The sequence below is a fragment of the Myotis davidii genome, unplaced genomic scaffold (assembly GCF_000327345.1).
Source record: "Myotis davidii unplaced genomic scaffold, ASM32734v1 scaffold970, whole genome shotgun sequence".
NCBI lineage: Eukaryota > Metazoa > Chordata > Mammalia > Chiroptera > Vespertilionidae > Myotis > Myotis davidii.
Genome location: NW_006282204.1, coordinates 620,353 through 632,120, shown reverse-complemented (window position 1 = coordinate 632,120; position 11,768 = coordinate 620,353). Strand labels below are relative to the sequence as shown.

The 11,768-nt window shown below is 52.2% G+C and overlaps 1 protein-coding gene across 1 annotated transcript in view; it reads left to right on the top strand.

Annotated features, from left to right (window-relative positions):
* Positions 1–11,768, top strand: part of CRYM (crystallin mu) — an 18,939-nt gene that overhangs the window by 5,269 nt on the left and 1,902 nt on the right. The window contains exons 2-5 of the mRNA XM_006752784.2: positions 1,413–1,475; positions 6,905–7,006; positions 9,177–9,360; positions 11,277–11,398. Coding sequence (XP_006752847.1) covers positions 1,416–1,475; positions 6,905–7,006; positions 9,177–9,360; positions 11,277–11,398 — 468 coding nt within the window. The 5' untranslated portion in view covers positions 1,413–1,415. The remainder of the gene's footprint in view (positions 1–1,412; positions 1,476–6,904; positions 7,007–9,176; positions 9,361–11,276; positions 11,399–11,768) is intronic.

The window sequence follows — 11,768 nt, the reverse complement described above, 5'->3', positions numbered from 1 at the left end:
GGTGTCTGTGACCGGGGATCTGCGCCGGGACCGCCTGGAGACCGCACAGCCCCGCGCTGCTCCCAGGCTGCGGCTGGGGAGCAGTCAGCTCGCCACCCTCCGGCCCAGACCAGTGACTCCGCTGCACAGCGGAGCAGCACCTGAGCGAGAAAGTGTGCCTGCAGATTATTAAAAGAGCTCTGTATTGGGGGGAGAAGGGGGATCCTGTAGCCCCTGAGCCTTTCCAAGGGCACCCAGTGCGCTGTTTTATCATTGAATGGGAATGTAGGCAGAGAGAGAGCACCCCGTGAAGTGCAGGCCTGTTCTGAACACTCCACTCAAAACCATCCTACGAGGTGCCCTTATTTTGCAGATGAGGGAACGGAGTCATAAAACAGCAGGCAGCCGAAGGACTGTGTGCATGCATATCATCAGCATAAGTGATGGATGTGGACAACAGGGGTGAGGGTGAGGGCGGGATTGGGGGGATGAGGGGACATTGGGGGGATAAGGACACATTTGTAATATCTTATTCAATAAAGGGGGGGGGGAAACAGGCCCCGCTTACCTAGGCTGAGGTGGTAGTAAGGGACTTCAGACGCACTCAGTGCAAGTCCAGGGCCTGTGCCCTCCATCACCTTCCTAACTGCCACCTACTAGGCACTGAGCACATACGGAGCAGGAGAAACTTCCCTCATTCAATTCTGCCACCATTCCTCCCTGAGGGTTTCTTGTTACCCCCCGTCCCCCGCCCCCCAAGTTCCCATTGAGGTCTTGAGCCACTGTGTCTAAGGCCACACGGATGGTTAGTGTGAGACCCAGCAATGCCCATGCCACATGTAGGCCCGTGCCCTGCCCGCAGGTGCCTGTGATGCCAGGCAGCTGAGGCCCCATCAGACACTCTCCACAGTCCACCCAAACCTACCCTGGGTCCTTAGCTTCTCCCAGAATCTCCTACTTCCCAGGAAACCTAACTGTTCATTCCTCCTCTGAGAAGAGACTCTAGCTCATCGGGTGGCGTTGACACCCATGCTGCCTGCCAACAGCGGCTCTCAGGGAAGCGGGCCCAGCCCAGGCTTTCCAGCTACTGGTGGGCCGTGGACCCTTCCTGGTCTGCTCAGCGGTGGCTCCTTGTCTATAAAACAGGAACACGTACTGCCTGGTGAGGACCAGGGGAGATGGATGGCCGACACAGAGGACGGTGGCGCCTTGCCTTTGTTTTCACAGGGAGGAAAATAGTGCTTAGGGGATGGTTAAGATGTGTGTTCAAAGTCGCATGTCTCAGAAGTGGAAGAGTTGGGTCCAGGTGTAACAAATGAGCCTTCGCTTTGCCAGGCACAATAGCGCCTTCTCGGGTGACGCTTTCAAAGTGCCCTCTCTCCGGAACGTGGTGGGTGGGTGCTCCGTGCCTGCTGTCTGTCCTTCCGCCCTAGGTCATGGATGGAAATGTCATAACTGCGAAGAGAACAGCAGCTGTGTCTGCCATCGCCACCAAGGTGAGCATGGTGCCTGGGTGGGTTGGGCGGGTGGGGTGGGTGCTTCAAGCTTGCGTGTCTAAGGGAGAAGTGGGGGACTTATCTTGGTCTTCTTACGAACATAGCTGGGACTCTGCATGCCAGATATGGGGTGTCAGGTGAGCGCAGTAATTCACAGCTTTATAAGCTATCACTTAAGGAGCCTGGCCAGATCCCAGGTACCTGATATGCATCATTCCTGGTGTTCACCTCAATCTTACAAAGTAGATGTGATTGCCTATATTTGCCAGTTACAGGGAATGTGGTTCAGAGAGGATGTGCGAGTTCTTCAGGATTACAGAGCTACTAGGCGGCAGAGAAAGACTTTAAAATTTGACCCCTTTGACTCCTAAAACTGCTTTTGCCCCTGCGCTACTGTTTCTGGTAAATCTATGGTTGCTCAGAGGCCAGAGCCATGCCGCACGGGAAGCAGGGAGCGAGCCGACCGACTCCTGCTGGTCAGCCGGACTCACTGAGGCCCGCGCCTGCGCAGTCGGGGATGGCAGCGAACAGAGCAGAGGGACACAAGCACAGTGTGATTTGCTGAGATAATTAGCAAACAGGCAGGCTCTTTTGAGTTGAATAACATGCCAGGATCTGCTTTAAAAACAACAACACTGCCACCGCCAACAAAAAACAACTAGTACGTTAAACTAAAGCAGAATCAAAATTATTGGGAAGGGGTTACATTTTAAATTATCCAGAAAAGACTTCACTGAGGAGGTGACATCTGGGTAAAGACTGAAGGAAGCCAGTGAGTGGGGTGGGAGGGGGAGGAGCTGGGAGTGGGGCGTGTTCCTGGCAGCTGCAGGGCTTCCTACAGCAAAAGCAGGATTTTCAGAGGTGAGTTACCAGCCCTGGACGGCGGCTGTGGGGACTGTCACGTCGGCAGTCTTGCTCATCAAGTGGAAAAGGTCTGGGAACACGGGGCTAGAGGCCTGAGTGTGCAGGAAATGGGATCTGGCAGCGGCTGGCCGGCGGAGACCAGGCGGGCAGGCTGTGTGTGTGGTGATGCAGAGGGAAGAAGATGAGGATGAACTGGCCATTGGACAGGAAGGGAACCTAAGCACACGCCTTGCTGTACCGGTTTTTAAAAATCCTATCCGGACCCAGTTCAAATCGAAATAACACAGGGGCTGCCTTGGCAGCGCTCATCGCTGACTTAGGAACAGGGTGACAGGCGGCACTGCCTCCCATGGGTGAAGGATGCGGGTCCTTTCCAAAGCCCTCCCCAGCCCGTCGTCTCGCCTTCACTTGGGATTCAGTGAGGGAGGCAGAGCGAGTATCACTGGCCTCGCTGAGTGCACAGGGGATGGAGATGCCCCCCCACCCCCCGCCACGTCACACACACGTAGCTGTGGGTCTGCCAGGGCTGCCTGGTCTTGTCCCCATCAGAGGTGTCCAACCCAAGCTGTGCAACAGCGTCACCTGGGGACTGTGTCCCCCAAACCCTGGTCGAAGCCCTGAGGGCGGGCCCGAGAACCTCGTTTTTTAAAAGTCTCTGGTTGGTGCTGATGATCAAGCCGCTTGGGAACCAAAGGCTTCTAGACCACCTCTCCTTCCAGGTGCCATTGCACTGGCAGGAACATGCGCTCCCAAGCCCGAGGCTGTGGCCTCAGGGCTCCCTTCCCTCTTCCCCGGCAGGTAGATTACTCTGTAAGGAACCAAGGGCCTGTTCTGCTCCTTGCTCTGGGAGAGTGCGGTGTTTTCTCCCTCACCTCTTCTCTCACCCAGGCTTCGGGAGGACACGTATTGGAGTTCTCAGGCCGGGGGACCTGTACCTGCTTTGCATTTGCGTCGCACAGAACCTGAGTTGGGGACTCTGGCGTGCTTTCCCCAGGCGACACTCTAGCAAGATTTATGCTTGGCATGTGTTTACTCAACAAATATTAGAGTGCCCACCCGGCTCCAGGCCTGTGCTCAGCATGGGGCCTAGAATGGTTAAGGAAAACTAGACACAGTGCCTGCCCTCAAGGAGCTCCAAGTCCATTTGGGGAGACATTACGCAAAGATCACACCAATACTTGTGAAGCTACAGCCCTGCCATGTACACTGATGAAAGGGGTGAAGAGCTATGAGAGTGTACACCAGGGTGGATTGGGGAAGGCTTTTCCTGGGTGAGGGGTATCTGAGCTGAGATTTGAAGGAGAATAGGAGTTACTCGAGGGGCAGGAAGAAGAAGGAGCCTGGGCCGAGGCCCTGTGGGGACAGAGGCATAGGTGCCTGGGAAACTGCCAGGAGGCGGGTGTGGCTGGAGGTCAGACTCCCATGGCGTGAGGGGTCTGGGGAGGTAGGAGAGCCAGACTGAGAGGCCTTATTAAATGCCAGTGAAACACAGGCTTGCCGACTCTGAGTGAGAAGCCCAGCAGATTCAGATACGTGTTTTTAATGATCTGTATGCTTACAGGAAAAGACTGAGGCGTGGCGAATCCTGCTATGATTCAATAAATCTTACAAACATTATACTGTTTACGAAAAGATACATCGATTGTAACGTTACCCTCAAGGCAACAAATGATTGAGTAAGGTGACCCCTCAGAATTAGACATTTAGTTTTAGAGGACGAGGGTCACTTTTCCAGGGCACTGCAATGTCCGAAGCCCAGGCTTACTCCCAGAAATAGATCGCTATTAGCTGAGAACAGAAGCAGTGGGTTAGTGGAGGAAAGATCACCCAGGTCTCCTGATTGGGCACTGGCCTGTGGATATCGGTCATTTTGAAACCTTTTCAAAGCAGATTCTGTGACAATAGCTTGTGTCGGGAGTGGTACCCCTCCTGCAGCCATAGGGGAGGTGAGCACCTGATAAGGTTTCTGAGCCTCCTTTGGCCGGTAATTAATGTTAAGGAGACCGGTACTTTAAGGTGACACTCCAGAATCTCAGTAATCAGCATGTAGGAAAGACCAGACCCCAGAGCCGAAATTTTGCTAAATAGAGAAAAGACAGAACGGGGTCTTACTTTAAAAACTGGTGTCCTTCCTTTAAGCCAGTGGTTTTTAACCCAGGACAGCCGTGCCACCTGCCCCGGGGCACTGAGCATCTGGAGACAGTTTTGATTGTCAGAGGTGGGGGTGCATGGATGGAGGTGCTGCCAGCACCTAATGGACAGGGGCCAGGATGCTTCCAAACACCCTGTGATGCACAGGGCAGCCCGCCCACCCACGCCCCGCCAGCAGTGGTCCAGCCCAAATGTCAGTAGTCCTGAGGTCAAGAAACCCTGCCCTAGGGCCAGTTCTGTGCAAACAAGGCAGCTCCTGTCCTCATGGGCCTGTAGGTCAGTACAAGCAAACGCATTTATAAGTGCTGTCAGAGGTAAGAAAGGTTTCACTGAAGAGCTGACATGATATGAATTGATGAGAACCCCATGCACACACACACACACACACACACACACACCCTCAGTCTGTGCCACAAATGCCAGCTCCACATTCCGCTTTAAAGTGAGACGGGCTGAGAAAAGACAAACAGGGACGGGCTCAGCAAATACAGCCTAGACCGGGTCTGGAGGGCACATCTCCAGGCAGCACTTAGCACCTGGGAGCTCTGAGGCCTGGGCGTGGCTTTTCACATCCCTAAGAGGGGGTAGCATTAGAAGGAATGTGGGCTTTGGAGAAGGAAAGCTGTGGGTTTAGCACTCCACCACCCAAGTGGTAGTTGTGGGGCCCTGGGCAAGTTACTGGTCTGCTCTGGGTCTCACTTTCTTCACCTGTAAGAGGAAGACAGAAGTGTCTAGCTCATGCAGTCATTGTCTGGGCTAAATGAGGTTGTGCAGGGAAAGTGTTGGCATATATTAGGTGCTCAATGAAGGCGCCTTCTTTCTCTCCTACTCTCCTGAGAGGAACAAAAACACAAAATGACACCTCCTTGATTTCCCAAGAGATTTTTAAAAAATATGTTTGTCACCTAACACTGTAAATGTTAGGGGCATAGCATGTTAATTTAGCACATTTATATATTGTAATATGATTGCCACTGAGTGATAATTAGCACCTCTATCATGTTATATCATTACTAGAGGCCTGGTACATGAATTTGTGCATGGGTGGGGTCTGATGGGGCCATCAGGGCCAGGCCGGTGGCGGGGGGAGGAGGGAAAAAGAGGTTGGCCGGCTGGCCTCTTCCCCAATCAGGTTGGGAGATGGGGGGTGGGGGCAATGGGGGCCAGGCCAGCTGGGAGGAGAGGCCAGGAGGTTGGCTGTCAGCCCTGTCCCCAATCGGGGTAGGGGGGTTTGATCAGGGGCAGGGCCAGCTGGAGGGAGGGACTGCAGGAAGTTGGCTGGCCGTCCCCATCCCTGATCTGGGGGAGGGGCTGTGGGAGGTTGGGGCGGGCCAATTAGGACCCCAATCAGGCTGGTTGGCTGATACAGTGCTCGTCATAGCGACCGGTCATTTCAGTCATTCCAGTCATTCTGTTGTTCCAGTCATTTGGCTTTTATATATATAGATCCTTTCTTTTCAGTGGTTACAATGATTAAATTCTAGTCTTTTTGCAAGTTTGCTGATTATAATACAACTAGAGGCCCGGTGCACGAAATTTGTGCAATGCGGGGTGAGTGTCCTTCCACCCAGCTTGCCCCTATCACAGTCCCAGAGCCCTCAGTGGATGCCCTACTGATGGCCACAGTCTGGCAGCAGAGGCTTGGAGCAGGCACCGTGTGTGTGTGTGTGTGTCCGCTGGGGGCCTGCCCCAGCTGCATTGGAGGCTCGGAGCAGGCACTGTGTTTTGTGTGTGTGTGTGTGAGTGTGTGTGTCCCCCTGCATTGGAGGCTCAGAGCAGTCACCCCGTGTGTGTGTGTGTGTGTCTGCTGGGGGCCTGGCCCCAGCCACACTGTGGAGGCTTGGAGAAGGCGCCCCTCTGTGTTGATCTTTCAGGCTCCTGGACTCGCCTGCGTGTTGTTCTCTCCCTGGAGCTGTGGCCAGGGTGGGGTGCTGCCTGCCGGCCATGCTTGCCTGCTCGCAGATCACCGCGATGACCGGGAGCAGGCCCTGCTGGGTGCTGCCTGCGGCCTGCTTGCCTGCTTGAGAGCCGCATGACCTGCTCACGGGTCACCAAGGCAATGCCTGCTGGGCTCATGTTGTCAGGGTGATGCCACCAGTGTCCTGCCCCGCCGCTATGGGCGCCACCATCTTTGTTGTGGAGTTATGGTTAATTTGCATATTACTCTTTTATTAGATAGGATTATTAGATAGGATGTTGTTGTCTATATTCACCGTACCATGTGTTAGATCTCTAGGGCTTAATCTAAGAAGCCAAAGTCATGAAAACAGAGCGTTAAATGGTAGTTCCCTGGGGATGGGCAGGGGTGCTGCCAGCGCATGCTTGAGGGAGTTGAAGGTGGGCGGAGCCACTCGGCTCAAACTCCATGTGTTCCTCATTCACTGCAGTGTTTCCTTTTCATTTCTCTCAAATAGTTTTTGAAGCCACCCAGCAGTGAAGTGCTGTGCATCCTGGGGGCTGGGGTCCAGGCCTACAGCCACTATGAGGTCTTCACTGAGCAGTTCTCCTTCAAGGAGGTAAGTCCTGGGAGGGCTGGGCACTGGGGAGCTGCCCTGGCCGGGGTCTGCTCCGTCACTGCAGCAGGGCCATGCTGGACAGTGAGGGAGAGTCCCATCTCAACCATCCTTTAATGACTTTCCAAGAATTCCTGGGTCCAACAAAGAGTGGGGGAGGCCTGATCACCTCTTCCCAGTGTCTCAGCTCACAGGGTTTGTCTGAGGGTGCAGCCAGCCTAGCAGTTAGTTTAAAGGGCTATATTATACCTGTTGTCTAGTCCCCTCACTTGTCCTTTTGTGCCCCCTCCCCTCCCCCCCCCCACACGTCTCTTAGGAGAACCTGGGAGTCTAAGTCTTCAGGGTTATGGATTCCGGAATTGGGAGAGGCCTAGAGAGCAGGAGCCTACAGCACCCCTTCTACAGCCCAGATATGGGCCCACCTTTCGCCAGACATGCCTCACTCTTCCTTCTGGGAACATTTGATTCTGCTTTTATTTTTTGCACATGTGTGAGAGTGCTGGGGCTGATTTAAAGTATGATGTTTTTAGGATAATTGGGAAATGTGGACTATAAGGACAAGAACAATAGAAAAATGCCCTTATGTCTATTTTAAAAACAGCAATAGTTCACAGTTTCCAGTCTTCCCTCACCAGCATTTTATGTTTTAATCATATTAGATATACAAAGTTATATATCCCATCTTTTCATTGAATGTTCTAACATCACTACTTTCATAGATTCCTTAATTTTTGTATAATATTTGCATAACTTTCTATCAAGAAGGGTGGTATGGTTAACCATTCTCTTATGACTGGGCATATTGTATTGGGTTTGCATTTGCATGCACAGAACCTTGGTTGATAAACTTATGTAGACACAGGTTTATTTCTACATTATATTTCCTTATGAGAGATTGTTTAGGTCTCATTTTCAGTTGAAGGCTGCCAGCCCCTCTCCAGACATGGTTATCTGCTAGGCAAGCTGTCCGGTCCCACCGCCAGGGATCTAGTTGTAGCTACTACACTTGCCCGTTACATCACTGCACCATTCACTCCTCAGACCCTCTGATATTTAACTCCCTACAGGCCCTTCAGAGATCAAGTTATTCCATGCAAAGCCCTGCCACAGAGAACCCCATACCTGCTATGACTCCTTTATCATTCCCATATTACAGACATGAAAACTTAGGCTAAATGAGGTTGAGTAACTCCAGGGAAGTAAGTGAGAGAGCAGGGTTGAGTCTAAGCCTATCTAGGTCCAGAAGTTGCTCTGCTAATTATTGGGCTATGTAGTAGCAAATGCATTAATGATGTTGTATGTCGTATGTAGAATTGAAAAATGTCTCTCCTAGAATGGGGGACATCTGTAATATTCTCAATAAAAAAGATCTATATATATAAAAGCCTAAACGACCGGACGACCGGACGACCAGTTGACCAGTCACTAAGATGCGCACTGACAACCAGGGGTTAGTGCACTCCCACAGCAGGAGTGCCGCTCAGTTGACTGACAGGCACCAGACACCAGGCTTACAGCTGGCGAGTGCAGTTGCGACAGTTTTTGAAGCCCCCCATCAGTGAAGTGCTATGTATCCTGGGGGCTGGGGTCCAGGCCTACAGCCACTATGAGGTCTTCACTGAGCAGTTCTCCTTCAAGGATAGCCTCTCGCACCTCCAAGGCAGCGCTACGGAGCGGTGGCGGCAGACGCAGTGGAGCCGTGATGAGCGGGAGCTGGTCTGTGCCCGGCCTGGACTCGGGCTCCTCCCCAGCCTCCTGACACTTTGTGCACTACTACATCCCTTGGGGGATGTCAGACTGCCAGTTTTGGCCCGATCCCTGCAGGCAGTCTGTCATCCCCCAAGGGGTCCTGATTGCGAGAGGGTGCAGGCCAGGCTGAGGGACCCCACTGGTGCACGATGGGCCTTTAGGAAATAAATAAAAAGAAACAGAAAAACTCCCTTCTTTAAGAAGGAAGGGCTGGAGGAAGGTCATTTTCAATTATCTGACCAGGTGTCTGCACAGATTAATGTTGCCTCCTTGATGAAACTTCCCTTCCTCCTAGGGTGACTTATGGTCATAAGCACAGCCTGACCCCGAGGGGTCCAGCTTTCCTCGGGATGTCTGGGCTCGTGGAAATGTAAATAGCCAAACATTCACGGCACCCATGTCCCTCTTGCTGCCCCCAACGAAGGTGAGGATATGGAACCGCACTAAAGAAAATGCCGAGAAGTTTGCAGACACAGTGGAGGGAGAGGTGCAGGTCTGTTCATCCGTCCAGGAGGCTGTGACAGGTGCCGATGTGATCATCACAGTCACCATGGCAACAGAGCCCATTTTGTTTGGCGAATGGGTGAAGCCAGGGGCTCACATCAATGGTAAGTGGTGTGGTATCTGGTAGTTGGTGGTGGACTGGCCCCTAGGCTGGACCAAGGGCTGCAGCTGCAGAACTGTGTTCTGCCACATCCCAAGCTTCACACGGGCCTCAGAGACTGTGAGCCCTAGAAACAGTATTCACTCCAAAACATGAAACCAAAACCGCAAACCTGAAACTAATAGAATTTCTATATAACGTAACATTATGGCAATTGGCCAGTCACAGCTCAGTTTTTTCATGTAATGAAGTTTAAATGACAAAGCCAAATGACTCATTTATTTTTAACATTTAGAACTACAAAAAATTAATTACAACACAAAAGACATTTAATGTGAAATGTGAATACTTTCTGGTATGTGATTGGATGGGTGCAACTCTATATATAAGAGTTTCTGCCTGGCTGGTGTGGCTCAGTGTGAGTGTCAACCTATGAACCGGGAAGTCACTAGTTCGATTCTCAGTCAGGGCACATACCCAGGCTGTGGGCTTGATCCCAAGTAGGGGGTATGCAGAAGGCAGCCGATCTATGATGTTTCTCTCTCATTGATGTTTCTATCTCTCTATCCCTCTCACTCTCCCTCTCTAAAAAAGAATAAATGAGTAAATAAATAAAATATTAAACATGGGAATTCCTGGGGCCTCTGAACATAAAATGGCCCTGGGGTGATAGCAGGAGCAATTGCAGGTGCTGTTCTAAACTCCTTATGTGTGCTCCCTGTCATTTAATCCTTTCAACAGCCTCACGAAGAAGGAGCTATTTTTATTACAACCCCTTTTTACAAATGGGTAAACTAAGGCACAGAGAAATTAAGCCACTTGCTAACTTGCTCAAAGTCAGAGGTCCTTAGCCGCAGAGCTGGGATTTGAACTGAGGCTCTTAAATGCTACTCGGTATTAGTTTTCAGTAAGAAGACTGGATTCTGGCGCATGTGCAGGCAGAGACTAGGGCATTTAAACATGCTCTCGGTGCCCCGTGTTTTACTGACAAGCACATGCCTGAACTCAGAACCTGAGATCCCTGTACACATTGGCAGGTGAGCCTGCAAGAGCAAGTGTCATTATTACACACTCATCCTCAAACACTTACTGGATGCCTGCCCTGTGCCAGGCACTGCTGCAGAGGCTGCCGGTCACGGAGACCACACTCAAGGTCCCTGCTTTCTCCTAAGGGGAGATAGCAACAAAGAAGTCAACAGATAAGTGATTAGATGGTTCCAGCTAAAGGCCAGTCTGTGAAGGAAACCAAGCGTGGCACGTGTGAGGAATGGGCAAAGCAAATTGAAGGCCTGAGCCTGCAGGACTGGTGTTACGATGTGGGCCCATGGGGAGGCAGGCAGTGGTAGGAAAGTGTATCGAGCCTGGCTTTGTGGACAGTAAGACCATTCCTGAAAGGATTTGGGAAATCAAAAGAAACCACTTCTTGGTGAAATGAACATGAGCTGAATCTTCAGCAAAGATTTGATTTTTTTTTTCCAGCTGAAAACAGCACATGTTTGTTATCTCACAGTTTGTGAGTGTGGCTCCGCTGGGTCCTCTTCCGAGGGTGGGACCACGGTGATGTGCAGGCTGCAGTCTCGCAGACAGCGTGGCAGAGCCTTAGGTGTACACGCACAAGATACAGACCTGTGGCAAGCACCTGAGCTTTGAGCCTCAGTTAGTGCATCTTTTAAATGGGAACCAGACACAAAGTGAACTAAATAATATGTGTGACACATCTCCCAGGTGGTAGGTACCCGATAGACGAACGCTTAGTTGCCTCACAATCTTTAGGGAATGAGTGGGCTAGGAGATGGCAACGCCACACATGGCAGGCTCTGTTCTTGTGAATGGGCATTCATTCAGTCCTGCTGCCGCGGAGGGGCGTCCCCGATACCCAGGCCCCTGTCTGCGCTCAGGGTCTCTTGTGCTGTTCCTTAGCCGTGGGAGCCAGCAGACCGGACTGGAGAGAGCTGGACGACCAGCTCCTGGCGGGCGCCGTGCTGTACGTGGACTCCCGGGAGGCAGCCCTCAAGGAGTCTGGAGACGTGCTGCTGTCGGGGGTGAGCCTCTGCTCCTGGTGTGCTGCCTGGTGGCCTCGCCGGGCCCCGGGCTCATGGGCTTCCCCCTGTCTGGCCTGCTCCAGGCCGCATTCACCCCACCTCGTTGCGGGGTGACAGAGCCTAAACATCTCTCACTCATTTCTAATCCCCTTTTAGAATGACATGGCCATTTTGCTGGTGGCCTGTTTTTGCCCCTGTGCCTGGAGAGAAAGGCTGCTGGCTTTACCAGGGGCCTAGGTAATGGGGCCTGTTGAGCCTAGAAACCTCCAATGTTGCCAACAAAGTATGGCGTTGGTGGGCCACCTTCTGCCCTCTCTTTGGTGATCGGGGCATGTAAGCCAGAGCGGCTACAGAGTGAGTTGAGGAAGGC